This window comes from Melanostigma gelatinosum (assembly GCF_949748355.1).
Source record: "Melanostigma gelatinosum genome assembly, chromosome: 8".
NCBI classification, from domain to species: Eukaryota; Metazoa; Chordata; class Actinopteri; order Perciformes; family Zoarcidae; genus Melanostigma; species Melanostigma gelatinosum.
The window spans coordinates 20,986,990-21,005,637 of NC_136641.1; the positions used below are offsets into that span (position 1 = coordinate 20,986,990).

At 43.2% G+C, this 18,648-nt stretch overlaps 1 protein-coding gene across 3 annotated transcripts; it reads left to right on the forward strand.

Moving 5' to 3' along the window:
- Positions 1 to 331: 331 nt before the first annotated feature.
- On the forward strand, positions 332 to 18,570 carry kdm5bb (lysine demethylase 5Bb). 3 transcript variants are annotated; one of them, XM_079273808.1, is made up of 28 exons: positions 332 to 609; positions 2,028 to 2,105; positions 2,495 to 2,617; positions 2,709 to 2,879; positions 3,241 to 3,297; positions 4,145 to 4,300; positions 4,457 to 4,550; positions 6,067 to 6,185; positions 6,395 to 6,553; positions 6,710 to 6,829; positions 6,955 to 7,113; positions 7,532 to 7,713; positions 7,855 to 8,017; positions 8,161 to 8,280; positions 8,610 to 8,804; positions 8,899 to 9,080; positions 9,276 to 9,400; positions 9,656 to 9,806; positions 9,939 to 10,053; positions 10,169 to 10,524; positions 11,231 to 11,369; positions 11,486 to 11,665; positions 12,200 to 12,361; positions 12,463 to 12,948; positions 13,028 to 13,112; positions 13,197 to 13,405; positions 13,489 to 13,734; positions 18,507 to 18,570. In XM_079273808.1, the coding sequence occupies exons 1-28, from the start codon at positions 457 to 459 to the stop codon at positions 18,513 to 18,515; spliced, it is 4,494 nt and encodes a 1,497-aa protein (XP_079129934.1). In that variant the 5' UTR covers positions 332 to 456; the 3' UTR covers positions 18,516 to 18,570. The 3 variants fall into 3 exon arrangements, with proteins under 3 accessions (XP_079129934.1, XP_079129932.1, XP_079129933.1); XM_079273806.1 differs by lacking the exon at positions 18,507 to 18,570 and adding an exon at positions 14,696 to 14,982; XM_079273807.1 differs by lacking the exons at positions 3,241 to 3,297; positions 18,507 to 18,570 and adding an exon at positions 14,696 to 14,982.
- The last annotated feature ends 78 nt before the right edge of the window (positions 18,571 to 18,648 follow it).

An 18,648-nucleotide genomic window follows, 5' to 3' on the forward strand; every position in this document is an offset into this window, starting at 1 on the left:
GATAAGATTATGAATAAAAATGTGACAATATGAAATAGGGTATAAAAAAAGATTTATTGCACCACAACAGTGACAAAAATTGAGAAGTAGGTTCAACATCAAACATTAATCCAATTGATAAATCACTCCCACATCAAAAACTGTGTGGTGTCTAGTTTTTTCAGCGGACGTGCTCACTGCCTTGGAACATTCTCCTCACTGTGCATGGAAGTGTGTGTGCGTGTGTGTGTGTGTGTGTGTGTGTGTGAGAGAGAGAGAGAGTGTATGTTTTTGTGTGTACGTGTAGGCTGTATGTGTGTGTGTGTGTAAACTGCCTCCTCTCGTGCTGCTGACGACCGAGTCTGACCGTGAACAAACGGGATTAAACAAAAACCACTCCAGGCGAACCGTACCACGGCGATACTTTGTGTGTGTGACCAGTCCAGTGCGAGCTACCACCGGGTCGGTCCAACAACGATGAGCCAGCCTCGGCCGGACGAGTTCAAGCCTCCTCCGGAGTGCCCGGTCTTCGAGCCGAGCTGGGAAGAATTCAGAGATCCGTTTGCCTTCATCAATAAGATCCGTCCCATCGCCGAGAAAACGGGCATCTGCAAAGTCCGCCCGCCTCCGGTGAGTGTGATTAACAAAATAAAAACGGTCAAACGTTGCACGTATGCTCCATTAGTTAACCGTTAAAACGGTTCGTAGATGGACCGAGCGTTTGGGATTTAAAGGGACTGTTCAACATGGCGGATGTAACGTTAACATCCATTCTTTGTGCTGCTCGCAGCTAGCTTAGCTCTCATTTGTGATTATTGACGCTGCCACAGCGCCGTTTTCTGGTCGATTTAAAGCTCGTTAGCATCAGTAATGATGTGTCTGTGTATTAAAAGTGCATTTTTTAGTCTCGGTTCACCGTGTGTCAACAAAGTGCCCCGTTCCTTGAACCATTTAGCGAGCTAGGCTAACGCTAGCTAAAAGCTCAACAACCAACCTGTCATAATGTAGCGCTCGGCTTTGACACTATGCGGAAGACATTCCTCCTTCTTTTGCGTAGAAGATGATGATTATGATAAAACAAACATGGATGTTAGCACCTGTTATTACCGTTTTGTCATTTAATGTCCTCGCATCCATACAGTGGAGTTTAATTATGGATTATTTGTTGAAGATCCTCATGATGGGTCATTTCCATCCATCACTTCTCAATCCACTGGCTTGTTTCTGGTGAATTTCTGTAGCAGTGTGTATTTATGTCATGGGTCAGGCTAAATAAATGTTCCCTTTTAATGGTTTTATTGTCATATAAATTGCCCCATGATGGAACAAGAGGTACACTGAGGTTATTTAAATATATAAAGTCCACTCTCATTGTTAAAGAACAAGTTGTGACTTTTTGAAGTTGTTGTTGAATGTGTCTTATTATACAACTGTGCAGTGGTGTTGTTATGGCATCAGTGTCCTGTAAGATAACCAGTGTTCATGTATGAGCCTGTGTTGTAGGGTGTTGTCCTCCATGTTGGCTTTGTGGTAAGCTGGGCCGGTGAGTGAGTCTTCCATCTGGCCATTTTGTGTGCCAGTGGGGGATGTTGGCTACTGACTCAAAACAAGAACTTGGGTCTCTTCTCAGACAATAGTATGTTTTTGTTGTGTATGCAAGGTTGTATTCACACAAATATTGATCGGTGGTTATGAGTTATAAACTGAAAGAGATCACTGTGTTCCTTCTGTGTCAGCAAGGCCTCGCTTTTCTGCCAAATTTGATTCTAATATTAGTTTAGTAATCTGCAACTATTAAATTATTAAACCGCCTCTTTTATCTGCCTAATTTAAGTTTATTTGAGTCACCATGAGTGAAGAATGTAGACTATTCTTAAATTTGGCTCCATGCTTTGAAAAACAATTGTCATAATGGGGACCGTCTGCAAAGCAAAAACAAATAGACAAACCAATTTAGCATATCGATACAAGATTGATAATCAGAACTACATAAATATCCAGGCTATGTTTTATTATGATCATGTGCCGTTGTATGTATTTCTGTTTAGGGTTGGCAACCTCCGTTCGCTTGTGACGTTGACAAACTTCACTTTGTTCCTCGGATCCAGAGGCTCAATGAACTGGAGGTGAGTTTCATCAATCAGATTATATACCAGTGATTATCGAACCACATCTGTTTGTGTGTCAGCACTCTAAAATTGTACATTTTAATAGCACGTTTTTACATTGTTTATGTAATTACTCGGCCTGTACGGGCTACACTGATAATAACAAAGAACACGAATGTTATTAATGCCTTGTAATGATAGAATGTAACCATATAAACATTGCAAATTTAGACTGGAAATTCCAATTTGTAATTGTTACTTAACCCAAACTTAATAAATACACGAGACGTGTATTTATTTATTTTAAACAATAGAAAACAAGCTGGCTTAAGGAAATCTCAGATGATTTCCTTGAGCTTAATTCATTTGTGACTGACTATTATCATCATTTCGTCTATTTTATCCAGGCGCAGACCAGAGTCAAGCTCAATTTCTTGGACCAGATTGCCAAATTCTGGGATTTGCAGGGATGTGCCCTGAAGATTCCTCATGTGGAGAGAAAGATTTTGGATTTATACAAGCTAAATAAGGTTGATAATTGACATCACTGCGCATTATTTTTTTAAATATAAATTGCAATTAAACAACTTGCACCACTCACGTAACTCCCTGTCATTTCAGCTGGTAGCAGATGAGGGTGGATTCGACCTTGTCTGTCTTGACAGGCAGTGGACCAAGATTGCACTACAAATGGGTTTCGCCCCCGGCAAAGCTGTCGGCTCACACCTGCGAGGGCATTATGAGAAAATTCTCTATCCCTACAATCTGTTTCAGAGTGGAGCAAACCTGCTGGTGAGTTGGACACATGCATCGTTATGAAAGCATATCTTGTTCCTGCTGATACTCACAAAGAGAAGCTGTCATACATACATCTGTGTGTCGCTCATCTGTAAACAAATTAGGATAGGCATGTTCTATCTCTCTTTTGTGTGATTTAGAGATACAGTATTTTTCTTTAACTCTGTTGTCTGACTAATGTGCTGAGTGTGAATTTACATTCTGGTGTCTAGTTGTGTCATTTAAAAGCTTTTGCACTCAAATGTTCCATAACATGTTGCAAGAGAGCTTATGAAAGTCATTGGATTGGTGCTGGGTGACTTCTCCGAGAGGTCACTCTAAATTTCTTAATTACCGAAGCTCTCTCTTGCTTCAGGCACCAGAGCCAGCTTCCAAACAGATGCGTTTGGAGGCTGATCCTGAACTTGAAAAGGTATGTTTGTGTCATGGTTAAATGCTACTTGACTTTACCATTAAGAACAATGCATGTTTATCTACAGCTGGACACTACGCTGTATGTCCAGCTTATTGTTGTAATATGTCCAGGCATGGTAATGTGTATTAACCCTTCTTAAAACAGTCATTAACTGGTTTTACAGCAAACGAATAACCTCAAACAGAATTCCTTCGCCTCTATGTGTTAATCTGCACTTAACATGCATCTTGGGACAAATTTAAAATGCAATTCTTTTGTTTGTGTGACAGGCAACAAGTGTCAATTTGGTGCTTATTATTTATCAGGACATATATTATTGTATTCTCTCTTCTATCCTTCTCAAGTGCAACTATAATTAAACTTGAATATCTGCTGTTCTTTACCTGCTTAAATCTGTTTTTTTGTGCTCTGATTCGTCATGTTCCTCCTCAGTGTCTGTGCTCCCTGTTTAGGGTGACAAACTGTCCTCTGGTTGTTTAAGTTTCAACTAAGTTAATACCAAATCCTGTCTTTGAAATCCAGAGTACATCCCAGTCTTTGTACCATGCTTAGTAGCTGCTGATACTTCCTAATATTTATTTTATTACAGCTGGTAAACAGAAGTAATAATCATATAAAGAAATATATTTTATTGTGCAAGCTGTGGTACACTCACACTTCCTGTTGTAGACAGTGGAATCTATCATGTCTCTGTGTTGGTAGCCATATTAAGCAGTGTTTAGTATTCCATTCATGTCTGACTGACTGCTGCCTTTGAACCAACAGGTAATTCCAGTTAGACGCAGGCATGTTTGGATTACTAGCCAGTGAGCTGTGGTTTTAACTGGCATGCTATTTCCTCCAGTGTGTTCAGAAGCCAATCCAGCCAGTGGAGAGCACAGGAAGCACCGATAGCATGGACACCAAGGACACCACGCTGCAGGACCAGGCTCAGAGGACGGCCGCCCAGAAGCCCGACATCGGCCCCGCTGCTCGCAGAGCGAAGCGCATGAAGTGTGAGGTGGGTGTCGCTTAAGAGAGCCACAGACACCGGACTGAAACTGTCCCGAAACAAGCAGCACTGACTCCACTCGTCACCATTCTCCACATATTTCCACATCATGATTTCAGTAGTTTTAAAGTTTGCCTGCAGTTTAACTTCTCACCCTTTCTGTAGGCCGTCTGTGTGAAGATGGAACCAGGTGAGCCCGGCGACAACAAGCCCAACCTGAGGCGCCGGATGGGTTCTTTTGTCGCCAAGCAGGAACCAGGTCAGGATCCACCAAATAGTTACCCTGATGACATTTACAGTATTAATGCAAATCAGTTAAACCATCCCTATTTACAATTCATAAGCAGTATATAAACATTTCACAAATGGTTTATAGCACACTGAAGGGTAGTTTTAGGCAGAGAGGAGCGTTTAGTCATGTATCTTTCAACAACTATGAGTCCTCCTGTGGGCGATCATAACTGTAGGCTGGTTTATAAACAGATAATGCGTGACAATATTAAAACAGTTATAAAAATATGAAATAGGTCTTCATAGACGTTATAATTGTTGACAAATACTATAATCATTTGTGCATACTGACTCAATTTTGAATGATGTGAATATACAGATAAAGGAATGATTGGTATACAATTTAAAGATAAATAGTGAATGTACAAAACTAACACCATTCTTGTTGAAGACATAACTTAACTTAAAATAACAGGACAAGAAGGGAAGGATAAAAGACAAAGAGCCCAACCTAGACGCTCAAAACTAAACCTCAGGATCCTACATGATGTCGGTAACAACAATCTGTAAATAGCATCAGACTCTGTTCGTTATCTTCCCTAAATATTCAACGAGAGACTGCCACGTGGCATCAAATTAGTTCATTTGATTCCTTCTAATATATCTGTACATTAGCGGTGGGAATCTTCACAGGCCTCACGATTTGATTCGAAAGCGAAACAATTCTCGATGTATCGCATCCTCAATTTACAATATTATTACGCATCGCTACTTTTCATGAATTATCACAAGCGGTAAGATCAACCTGAACTCCCTTTATATTTAGAAAGGGCTTTAAAAAATCAGTCCAAAGCAGTCTATAATAAATAAAAAGCTGCATCTTTTCAATATCTGTATCTGTTTGAGATACCTCAGTAAATAAACAAAACAAGCATCCTTCTGCAGTGCATTAAAAAAATAAGGTTTTCACATAGCAGCTCTAAATGCCTACGGCAATTTGCACTGCATGAGTTAGCCTATTGTTGAGCAGACTGTGCCTCTCTCATAGCTCTTCTGCTCTTACTTGGTTTGAGTCACTGCTTCCCCCGACATGGTTGCAACACCACGGTTGAATCTCAGCCTGCATTCGTGTTTTTTTTTAGCCCAACATTATTGACAACAGAGTAGCTAATATTGGTAGGGAGAGCAACAAGCTGGTGTTGTGCCGAGTGCCATCTCTCTGTGCCGCACACAAAGAGAGTGTGTGTGTGTGTGTGAGCTCCACCCTCCGTGAAACACAGAGATCAAAGGATAGGAGAGAAAAAAGTGTGTCAGTAAATGTCAGCAAGACGCAGTAAAGATTCACACTGAGCTGGAATGAAACCAAGCTCTTGATTGTGTTCCGTCACTGCATCGGTGAAGAATTGCTCCGATCTGTATCTTATCAAGAAATTTCCACACCTCTATCGTACATTAGTAAACACTTAAAAATGTCCCTATAGCCACTTAAAACACAGGTTCTACATTTAGTGGTGGTCTTAGTAATGTTTCCTGTTGTCTCGCAGAAAAAGAGATTCCGATTCCAGTCAAACAGGAACCAGTTGAGAGTAAAGACTCAATAGTTGAAGCTGTCACCGTGAAGTCACGCTACAAGAAAATCATCCCTCCTGTTCTCCCGAGTCCAGTAAGTAGAAATGTCTTTTATGTCCTCTTTTGGGTGAGATGTACCTGCATGTGATGCATCATCAGAAGTCAAATCCCAGCCTTAATCACTTACCCTTATACTTTACCTGTAAACTTGTGTTTGTTTGTGTATAGAAACCCTGTTGGCTCTTTTTCTAGGTTGTCATGGCTCTGAAACAGATTCATTACGAACTCCTTGTTGTCTTCCAGGTGGATCTGGTTGTGTGTCTGGTGTGTGGCAGCGGGGGAGATGAAGAACGTCTGTTGCTGTGTGACGGCTGTGACGACAGCTACCACACCTTCTGCCTCATCCCTCCTCTACCAGACATCCCCAAAGGAGACTGGAGGTGCCCCAAGTGCCTCGCTCAGGTGAGGAGAAAGTGTGATTGACATGATTCAAATCGACTCTTGATTAATGAGCTGTGCAAGTTAATCGTCGACTCCTAAGAGGGAGTTTATACAAACATTTCTAACATAAATATAAGAATGTCCCCCAAACACTCTTTTTATTATTTTTACCCGCAGGAATGCAACAAACCTCACGAGGCGTTCGGCTTTGAACAAGCATACAGAGACTATTCCCTGCGTGCATTTGGACAAATGGCTGATGCATTCAAATCTGATTACTTCAACATGCCAGTTCATGTAAGTGAAAACAGTTTCAGAGTGAATCTGTCAGCCTCTCTTAGTGTGTGTGTGTGTGTGTGTGTGTGTGTGTGTGTGTGTGTGTGTGTGTCTTTTTTTAATGTTGCTTCATGTATTCATTGCAGATGGTACCCACAGAGCTGGTGGAGAAAGAGTTCTGGCGTTTGGTGGGAGCCATCGAGGAGGATGTTACTGTAGAATATGGAGCAGATATTGCCTCAAAGGAGTTTGGCAGCGGATTCCCCATTCCGAACGGAAAATTCAAAGTTTCCCCAGCTGATGAGGTGAACCCGGGAAACAAGCCTCTTAAAGCTGAAGCTAAAACTTAAATGAACTTTAAAGAATTGATTATTTATTTTTAGTTTTTTTAGTTAATCCATCCATCCATTTTATGCTTATCTGGGTCCAGGTCACAATTGATTCCATCATTAGGAAATAGTTGTGATGAATTGCTGGGAACTAAGTATTCAGAAAAGTGATACGATAATAAATAATTCTATTCTCGACAGTATGGTCACGAAACGGGTATTAATTAGCATTCTATGTGGGATTGAAAAGGTCTTAAAAAGTCTTCAATCAAACCTTAACCTGCAGCTGCATCTGACAAAATGGGATCATATCAGTCTACCGGTAATGTAATATTAAGTGCTGTGAACAGTATATTCCTGTGTTATTAAACTCTGTATGTTGTCTGTGTTTCAGAAATACCTGAAGTGTGGCTGGAACCTCAACAACCTGGCGATGATGAACCCTTCCGTACTGACTCATGTGACAGCTGACATCTGTGGGATGACGCTGCCCTGGCTTTATGTTGGCATGTGCTTCTCCTCCTTCTGCTGGCACATTGAGGATCACTGGAGCTACTCCATCAACTACCTGCACTGGTACGTCAGACGAAAGGGCTTTTCTTGAGGAGAGCAAATCGATTATTCATGGTGGCTTGTGATGGTTAATATCCGGTCTAGACTTTGTTATTCATGTTTCGGTTTAAGCTTAATCTTCTGTTTTGTCTCGTTCACTACCAGGGGGGAACCCAAAACCTGGTACGGAGCTCCTGGTTTTGCTGCAGAACAGCTGGAGGAGGTGATGAGGAAACTGGCCCCCGAGCTGTTTGAGTCTCAGCCCGACCTATTGCACCAGCTGGTCACCCTCATGAACCCCAACACGCTGATGGCCCACGGAGTGCCAGTACGTGTTTATGTAGCTTCTTGACATGCACTTACCTTCTATCTTTTACCCGCAGTGATGCACGGCTAGCGTTTTCACGAACGAGCAGCTGGTCTTTCTAACAGGAACATAACTCATCTTCTTTTGGCTCTGCTGTCCTTCAGATTTACAGAACAAACCAGTGTGCTGGTGAGTTTGTCATCACGTTTCCCCGAGCCTACCACAGTGGCTTCAATCAGGGCTTCAACTTCGCTGAGGCGGTCAACTTCTGCACTGTGGACTGGGTATGTATCACTTGATTACCTTCCTGTTCGTGAAAGAAATCAAAATACTTCCTAAAGCAGCATCGGCGGATACAGATCACAAGGCCCATTTGAAGCCTTACACTAAACCAAACTAAGCCAGCATAATTCTGCCAACAGGGTTAGCGTCTAGTGTGCGTGTGCGTGTAGTCCTGCCGTGCCGCGTGTCCTTTTTTACACAGACGTTGTTTCGGCTCTGTAACTACCTCGGCTGCAGGCTTAACGGCGGACCACTCGTATGATTTTTTTGTGGATTTGACACATGTATGAACTGTCCCTACAACCCATTTCATTCCTCTCTACATCACCAGATGCCCCTTGGCAGGCAGTGTGTTGACCACTATCGTATGCTGCGCCGGTACAATGTGTTCTCCCACGATGAGATGGTGTGCAACATGGCCTCAAAAGCAAGCACGCTCAATGTTGTCCTGGCATCGGCTGTCCACAAGGACATGGTCATCATGCTCCGAGAAGAACAGAAAATAAGAGAGAAAGTGAAGAAAATGGTAGGATAGCCTCCTTTCTGAATTATTAATACAGCGTTATACTGACAAGATTGTTTCTACCGTTAACACCTCTGTTGTTGTCTCACACCTTCAGGGGATGCTGCTCACCAAGCAGGCAAAATACAATCACCTCCAGGACGACGAGCGGCAGTGTGCCAGGTGCAGGACCACCTGCTACCTGTCTACTGTCACGTGTTCCTGCAGCCCAGGAGTGCTGGTCTGTCTGCACCACATCAAGGACCTCTGCTCCTGCCCCATCACCAACTACACACTGAAGTAAGTCCCTCTGGAGCTGATTAAGAGGCAGTCAAACGGCTTTGTACACACCTGTCAGCTGTGTAAATGTAATTAATACTTAACGTCAGTAAACATATATTTCCTCACAGGCAACCCTGGGCCTCTTGAAAGTAGATTTTGGTGTCTTGTTATTACCTCCACCTCACCAATGAAGTGTTCCGTTTTCTCCTGCAGTCTCGGGTACACACTGGACGAGCTGTTCCCCATGATGAGTGCAGTGAAGCAGCGAGCTGAACTGTACGATAATTGGGCCTCCCTCGTGACAGAGACTCTTGAGGCCAAACTAGAAAAGAAGAAAGGTGAGCAGCAAGAGCACATAAGAAAACAAAGCATTAAAGGAGCATACCGGCGATTTTGCATGTCGAAGCCAAATAAATACTCCATGCGCCATGTTTTAGCTTTCATAACATTGCTGGTAGGTTGTTTTTTTTTTGCAAATGTTACAAAATGCTATCACTGTGGCTAAAAAAAAGATTAAAAAAAATAATTGTTATTAACGTTATGAACGTTGCGCTGCTTGTGAGACTGTGAATAACCAGGTGTTCTCTCCTCAGGCCTGCCAGTGTTTCGCTCCCTTCTTGCCCAGTCAGAGTCCAAGCTGTTCCCTGACAACGACCTGCTGCGTCGGCTACGTTTGATCACACAAGATGGAGAAAAGTGCTCCTCAGTGGCACAGCAGCTGTTGAACGGCAAGAGGCAGACCAGGTAGCGCTAATACGACATCAGAGTCATAGATGAGCTGTCTTCACATTTCTCTTCATGTTTTCTCATGTCGGGAAGCAGAGTCGGTGCCTTAATGGGGTTCATTTCTTTAACTGATTGCACGCTCTTTCCTAGGTATCGGGTTGGAAGTGGAAAGTCCTGCAGCCAGCTGAGTGTGGAGGAGCTGAGTTCATTTGTGAGGCAGCTGTATAACCTCTCCTGCAGTCTCCCTCAAGCTCCCATGTTGAAGGTAGGAGAAATGCATCCATTAATGTTATTAATTGAATCTGGGCAGACACTGCATCTACACCAAGAAAGACTGTGATTTGACTTCCTGTATGTTTTGAATCAATCTCTTTCTTTAGGAACTCTTGAATCGCATCGAAGACTTCCAACAGCACAGTGAGAAGGTCCTGGCAGACCAGCTTCCCAGCGTCGCTGAGATCCAGACCCTGTTGGACGTCAGCTTCGACTTCGACGTGGAGTTGCCTGAGCTGCCCTGCCTGAGAGTGAGGCTGGAGCAGGCACGCTGGCTGGAGGGGGCGCAGCAGGCCGGTGCTCAGCCCACCTCCCTGACTCTGGAGACCATGAGGAGGCTCATCGACCAGGGAGTCGGCCTGGCGCCTCATCCGTCAGTGGAGAAAGCCATGGCACGCCTGCAGGAGCTGCTCACTGTGTCCGAGCACTGGGAGGACAAGGCGAGCAGTCTCCTCAAAGCCAGGTGAGGACGGCACCGACGGATCCATGACTATGTTAGCGTCTTAGCCACAGGGTGGAAAAACATCCAAAAGATCCCCAAGAAGACGTGATAGGTTGCTCTGTTAATACCTGTAACTTTGTGTCCAGGTATTTGCACTAATTGTACGTGAATTATGTAACTTTACGTCGGTGCTCCTGTTTTTGCTTCATTTTAATTACAGCTAGTGCAAAATGCTGCCGCTAGAATATTCAACAAGACCAACAAAAAGTGAGCACACATCTAGTTCTGCCCTCATTCCATTGGTTCTCATTGCTGTTCAGTATTAACTGTCACAAATGCTTTTCAAAGGCTTTAATGGCATGGCTGTCAGCAATGCGCATCTCCCCATTATCAGAAAAACTAATTTCAAGTCGGGTATAGTCGGGTGATATGTTCCCTCACCACGCAGCTTTGAATTTTGGGTTTCACATTATTGAAAATATTTAATAGTGTTGCCCAAGATGTTTGACACTGCTTATGAAATGATTTTCCATCTAGAGAGTCTTTGTTTTAAAAGGTTGATAAAAATGTGTTTACAGGATGTTTTGAAAGTGTTGGCTGGAAAAATATTTCAGAGAGCTTCCTGTGAAGATGTCTGAAGAAAATGCCGAGATAGTTGTTGTCTTAGAGAGTAATTCATTTGGAGGTGATGCAGGTTTCTTACCTACAGTTTGTCCTTTGTGTTCAGACCACCACACTCCATAGAGACTCTCAGTGCTGCAGCCGAGAAGACGTCTGGCATCCCCGCTTACCTCCCAAACTGTCGCCTCCTAAAAGACACCGTCAGAAGAGCCAGAGAGTGGCTTCAAGAAGCCGATGAGCTTCAGGTTAGGACGCACTCGACATTGCATGACTTTAGTGGGGGTTTAATGGATAACTATTCTCTCTGTGGGTCGGTTTGAGTCCGATCGTAAGCCTGAAATCGCTTCCTTACTTTTTTCAGGTCGTTGGTTGCACGCCGATGATGGACAGCCTCTCTGACGCGGTGCTACGAGGACAAGCCATTCAAGTCCACCTCGAGCCTTTAGACCGGCTGGAGTCTTTACTGGTGGAAGTGCAAGAATGGAGAGAATCTGCAGCGACAACTTTCCTTCAGAGAGACTCAACCCGTACCTTACTGGAGGTAAAATTGCTAATTTTATACGTCAATGCAGCCGATCAGCAGCGCAGCAGCTTTGAATGACTGCCGGGTTATCACGATATCTAGGAGCCATGACTAAATCCATTTCTTCCTTGTATCTAACAAGAGAAACAGAAGATGTAGATGTAAATAAACTAACTCATAAATTAGACAGTGTAAGAGCAAAGTATTTATCATCGCAGAGGAATCATTACACATGAATTTAAAATCAATTGCCAATAAAGGCATTCATATACATTTCATCACCTGCAAAGCCCTCATTAACCTACCCCTCTCCTACCTCACCAACCTCCTGCACCGTCATACCTCTGCCTGCAACCTCCTCACCCAGTCCAAGTCCCGGAGACCTCAGACATTGTTCCTCACTCCGCTCTTTCAAAACCACGAGCATAACTCACCTCTATAAATCAGCTTTTAATCTGTGATCCCCCTTCCTCCCTTCTTTGTTGTTGTTGTTATAGCACATACTCCTGGCCTGTTGGTGCAAAAAAAACAACACTATTTCCTTAATTACAGGTCCTGTGTCCAAGATGTGAAGTTGGGAATGTCGGTTCTCCAAAGAGGAAGGCCAAGAAAGGGAAAGAATCGCCGAAAAGTAACAAAAAGAAAACGCCACGGCTAAACACTCTCAGTGACGTGGAACAAGCTCTTTCAGAGACCAGAGATTCTACCTCTGCAGTAAGTGTAGTGATTCTAAGATAAATGTACAAGAGACTGAGGTAGTAGATCAATGAACCCTCGCTATCAGGAGATTGATTGACTGTCTGTATTTTATTCAGATGGCAACTCTGGAGGAGCTGCGGGTGAGGGAGATGGAGGTTTTCTCTCATCTCAGGGCAGCAAATGAGTCAAAGCTCCTTCCTACAGCCGACTGCATGGACCTGAAGGTGTGCGTCTGTCAGAAGGCGCCCATGGGGGCGATGTTACAGTGTGAACTCTGCAGAAATGCTTTCCACAGCGTGTGCGTCAGAGACCCATCAGACTCCTGCGAAACACAGCCGTGGCTTTGTCCGCAGTGCCAGCGATCAGAAAAGCCCCCCTTGAACAAAGCCGTCTCTCTGCTGGCATCTCTGCGGCGCATCGGGGTGCGCCTGCCGGAGGGCGACGCGCTGCACTATCTGGTCGAGAGGACGGTGAACTGGCAGCACCGAGCACAGGAGATCTCGCAGTATTTTAACCTACCAGAACTGGAAGAGAGACCTGGAACTCCTCCCACTTTAACCCGCTGGGCATCGGGCAGCCATGAAGCTCACAACGACACTCAGGTCACCCTTCATCTCATTCTTCATCTAAAAAAAAGTATTACCGGTATGTGCAAATGTTAAGTTTGATGTTTTGATACAGGCTCCGTGTTTGACTCCAGAGTGGAATAGGACAAGCCATACTCAGACTGTCTTCTACACCGAGCAGAGATGCATCCCGCTGCAGGGTCAGTGCCACCTTATTATAAAATGAGTCATGGGTCGTCCTCGATTATTATTGTTAATGTTCTGGCTGTTTTTCTGTGTCACAGGACTGAGTCATGATCTCGAGGAGCTGATGGTGGAGGGGCTCCTGCTGCAGGTGCGTCTGCCAGAGGTTCAGAGCCTCTTCCACGCTTTATTGGACAGAGCCAGCAGCCAGCACACAAACAGATGCATGTCACCGCCACAGGACGAAGCCCCAGACTGTGACAAACACATGCAGTTTAACTCTCAGGGAACAAATCTGCCACTGAACCAGGTACAAACTCTTACCACCAAATGAAGTGATTAAATCACTCCTAAAAACTGCCTCAATATCAGTTTTCATTTTTTTATTTTCAGGATGGTGTGAGGGAAGCTATGATTGGCTCAGAAAAGAAAGCAAAGCGGCATCTGGAGAGGGATGGGTTAAATGCGGAGCGCAGAGTGAAGGACAAAAAGCACTCTCATAAAAGACAGAAGATGAATAAAAAGCGGCCGGCCTCGACCTCGTCCTCGCCACGCTCTGACTTCTCCCAGTCGGACGACTCCGATGAGGAAATGGCCGTGTGTCCGGCAGAGAGGTGTCAGCTGCCAGAGGGAGACGAGGTGAGAACAACCGTCGGGTCACTGCAGAGTCTTTTTCTCTGCAGAGGTCAGTTTTCCTTCCACTTCAGGAAGCCATAATGCAAATATAGAATGTATATAAGACGTATCGTGTAACCACATTGAGTTTAGCTGCAGAGAAAGACTTTTGCAATGTTACATGTTGGTCACCAACATAAAAGAATGCAGGTGGAGGTGTTGGTGTGAACAACGTGGTTAATGTTGTAAATTGAAACAAAACGAGACAAAAACGCAACAAAATGACTTGTTCGGGTTTAGTAAAACATCTTTTGGTGAAAGTACTCTGTTTGAGTCGCAGATCCACCTCCTCCGTTAGATTTTATATATGTGTGTGTGTGTGTGTGTGTGTGTGTGTGTGTGTGTGTGTGTGTGTGTGTGTGTGTGTGTGTGTGTGTGTGTGTGTGTGTGTGTGTGTGTGTGTGTGTGTGTGTGTGTGTGTGTGTGTGTGTGTGTGTGTCAATAGTTTTTATTAATTTGGTGGATCACATGACTGCTTCTATGTGAAAGGTGTCGCTCACACTGAACTCACCTGACTGCTTTTCCCCTCGGCTCCACGGGGCGTTTCAGTGTGTTGCCGTTTATTGTTTTGTTCACTCCCACCGCTCCTAGCATCGCTTTCAGCCGCAGCACGCTGCTGTTTTCAGCAAAATATCTCTTTAAACACGCTGTACACTTCCTGCTCAGCACCAAACAGCTGACAGACACAGTCAAAGACTAGCTGGTGAACATAATGCAGGTGGACAGAAACGCAACTCCAACTGAATGATGTTGCTCTGTAGTTGCTGAAAATAAGCAACTGTTTCACAAAAAGTTCACAATTTCAACTTATAAAGTGATGAAATGTCAATGTTGTGTTTAAGTGGCCTAGCAATGAATTGATGCAGGTGTACTGATGCATCACGCTCCATCTTGGTTAAACCCGGTTGTGTGCGTTTGCCTGCAGGTGGACTGGGTCCAGTGTGACGGCAGCTGTAACCAGTGGTTCCACCAAGTCTGCGTCGGTGTTACGGCCGAGATGGCAGAGAAGGAGGACTACATCTGTGTCAGGTGTACACTGAATGATGGACACATGAGAAAATGAAGAGAAAGTAAAGAAGTCTATTTGTCATCAGTCCGTTCATTCGAGCCACCAGTCTGATCCTAACCCACCCCCCCGTCCCCACCCCCGCACCTCCGTCACATCTGTCCAACCCTTTTGTAACAACGGTGCTATCGCCTCTTTGACTTGTTGTCCAGAACTATGTTTAGTTATTTTTTGTATTTTTTTTTATATATATATATATATATATATATATATATATATATATATATATATATATATATATATATATATATATATATATATATATTTCTTTCTTTCTTTCTTCTTATGAATAGTTTGTGGTTGTCTAAATGAAAAAAAAAAATACACAGGATGTGAAGTGTGCTGCATGGGATTCCATATCATCAGCGCAACGGAGTCTTTAGAACAGTACAGAAGGTAAATCAAGGGTTAATATCATCTTGTCTGGAAGCTCCTTGCATGTTAAACCAGAGCTAAGGGGACAGGACTCACGGTTTTCATCCACTATTCCCCCCCCAAAAAATGACTACCGGTATACGTTTTTTTGAAATCCAGTGTTTATTACATGCATCTTAATATAATTATTCCCATTTTTTTTTGGTAGTATAGGTTTATTTATCTGAGCAATAATTTTTGTCCGAATCGACTTAAATGGCTTGATCTCCGCTGAGTGTGTTGGCGCTTCAGTGACGGTGTGATGTACAGAGAGCTACACAGATGGAGGGATTACATCTGTGGTGATCGGCGATGACACGTTACCACCACAGCATGAAATGTAGGAGGAGGATTTTGGGGTAGCTGAAGATGTTACAAGTTTATATTGTGGAATAAAGCCCTTTTGTTCTATGGAGAAGTTCCGTCATTTCACTTGAACACACGGAAGAAAGAAGCCACTAGATGTCCTCGTAGACATGATTTCAAATGGAACACCATTCAGAGTTTATCTCGTTTATTGTTCTTTGTGTCTAGTGTACATGTTGGTAAGTGTTGAAACACACAAATAAAAATGTATGAAAGGGGAGGGATTACTTGCATGCAAAGACTTTGATTTCTTCCTGTGGGTGTCAACAGATCAGTCTGATACTGACCATATCCAGAGTTAAATGGAACAATGATGATATAAAAAACATTGCCAACATTTGACAAAACAACTTTGAGGCTTCAACGTCAGTGAGATGCTTAACAAGAATGATCGGCTTTAAACGGTGCCTCGCTGACTTCTCAATTTTTCCACTCTTGACTTCAAAATAGAATGAAAACGAATCAATATTTAAGAAGCTCGAGCTCAGCGTGCTGTTGTGACATGTTTTTAAGACCTCAGCCATTGTCCTGCTCTTTAAAATTTGACTTAAGGACGAAGAGCAAGCTAATGACAGCAGGGACAGCCAGGAGGAGAGCCATAAATATGTGACCATAAAGTATCTGTGGTGATAAAAATACATCCATGAACCGTATCCTTCTGGCTGCCTGTTATCGAGCAGATGTGACGGCCGTTGAGTGCTGAAGAGCTGCAGCATGAATGATCAGCAACAATCTAAGTGATTTTATAAGAATTAGTATTCTGATGTGTCACAGGTCAGATGCGTATCAGGTGTTTTTTGTTACAGAAGAGCGTTCAGATCCAGTGGTGGCTGGTCAATAGAGGGCCATGGGGCATGGCCCCACCATGAGCCACACAAAAAAAAATTATAATCATAAATTATATAAATTGTCAATATGCGCACTACTCCTCCAACCCCCGTTTGAGAGGAGAACTTTGGCGGAGATTCTGCAGCCAAAGAGCTGATATCAGATCAGCCTGACCTCACAATCAGACAGCAGACTCGCGGGAAAGGGAAGCAGTACATGAAGCTTCTGTACCAGCTGAACACCAGACAGGTTTGGCGAGCTGGATGACGTCATGTTAATAACGTATTTAGCTTTTTAAAACAACGGGGAACGGATCCAGCACGGACAGTTAGGGAGTGAGGGATGAGGAGGTAAGGAAACATAAGAACACCAGGACACACATGAGAACTCTGTCAAGCTACATATTATGCAAAGTGAACATCTTTTCTTCTACATATTGTCCTCTGTCTCATCTGCTTAACTTGGTCATGGAGGCATCAACATGTAATAGAGATGTTAAATTAACAGTGAAAACTCATCATAGCTTAATTTAACATCAGTATTCATAATTACACTTCATGTTTACTTCTCCTGATCTTTACCTCCTATAACAAGGTCCATAGGGGCATCTCAATAAATAAACATGTTATATTATATAAGTGTTATTTACTGATTGTTTTCGTGTTGGAATACATGTTAAATATTTAACTGCCAAGTAATAATGCGTGTTTGATACTTACATTTTTTTTGCATGAAATCATACTGGGATGTTTGCTGAAATTGATAGGATGGCCCTACCTAGAACATTTTCCACCAGCCGCCACTGTTCAGATCTCATAACACGAAGACAAACATTGAGCAACTCGCAGCCGGAGCTGAAAAACACACTGAGTAAAGAAAGTGGCGTGTCAGTGAGAGTTAAGTGAGTCAAATACATCCTTACAACAGATGAAGGGTTTTTCCCCTTTCCTCAAAACAACCACCAAATAAACGATTTACAGGTTATGGAAAGCATGTTTTCATGGTAATGGAATTCATCTGCGATTAATAAACCCAGTGTTACAAATGGACAAAGCAACGTTCATAATAGAATCCACACGTTTCCTCTTCTCATCCAATAGCAACCGAGTGTGTGGGGGGGTGGGGGCTGTTGTATAACAGCATAATGAGAGCTTATATCAGATGAAACTGATATAATTTCATTATGTGATTAATCAATAAGGAGTTGGAAGCTGCTTTCACACTATTCACACCAAATATTCTGTCACTGGTTTATGTTTAATTGGTCGACTCTGAGCAGGAAGTGACTGCAGCTTTAAGGTTAAAGCTGAGGCCTTGTGGATTCTCCTTATATCAAATATTACATCTGTTCATGTCTTTTATTTTAGTTTGGCCCGAAAGCTTGGTCACCAGTGTTGCACTAAACTGACAAATACGTGTCTCTTTTTCAGGTAATCTTTAGTTTGTATGATGGGTCGAAGGACATGTCAGTGTTCATAGCGTTTTAATAACTCAAGGCTGCCATTTATAACATTCATATCTGCAGTTTACGACGATGACTGTCGTAATAGCGCTTTAATTTGTTTGTTTTCAACAAGGGCAGTAACCTTTTGTTGGAGTAATGTGGCACCGCTGTCGCCAGCACACAGTACATTAAATGATGTTTGCAGTCATAAGTCATCTGAGGATGAACAGCCTGTCGCAAGCTCCATATTTAGCCAGTATAATGAGGAAGATATGCAGTGAGAGTCACGCATCTAATCCATGCAGTCACTGGGCTGTGACCAGCTGGCTGTGTTGCTCTTTCACGTGGGCCTTTGTCATGCCAACAGTCACAGAAACAAAGCAGACACACAATGGCATATGGAAATAATAAGTGGATGATCAACTGAAGAAAACATTGAGATACAACCAATCGTGTGACACACCTACATAAATTAAACGTGTCTCAGTGACAAAAGCAATAATAAGCATCGAATGAAACTCATCAACTACAATCCTTCCAATTGTTGTGAAGACATTTCACTCAAATCCCTATCAGTAAGGTGACTCAACTCTTCCTCTGCATTCTGTTCCTTATCAGCTGCTGTAGTTACCAAAACATCGGCGAGACAGATGTGTGACGACTCAGGTCTGCTGCCTTCAACATCTCAGTGACCACAGCTGTAAGGTGCAGCCAAGTTATCACAGCACTCTGTGTGCACCATGTGAACGAAAAGGTAAAT

Coding starts and splice junctions, on each gene's coding strand:
- kdm5bb (XM_079273806.1), top strand. CDS start 457: ATGAGCCAGCCTCGGCCGGACGAGTTCAAGCCTCCTCCGGAGTGCCCG. Junction 9,081..9,275: donor ATCACCAACTACACACTGAA/GTAAGTCCCTCT, acceptor TTTCTCCTGCAG/TCTCGGGTACACACTGGACG. Junction 10,054..10,168: donor CTCAAGCTCCCATGTTGAAG/GTAGGAGAAATG, acceptor CTCTTTCTTTAG/GAACTCTTGAATCGCATCGA.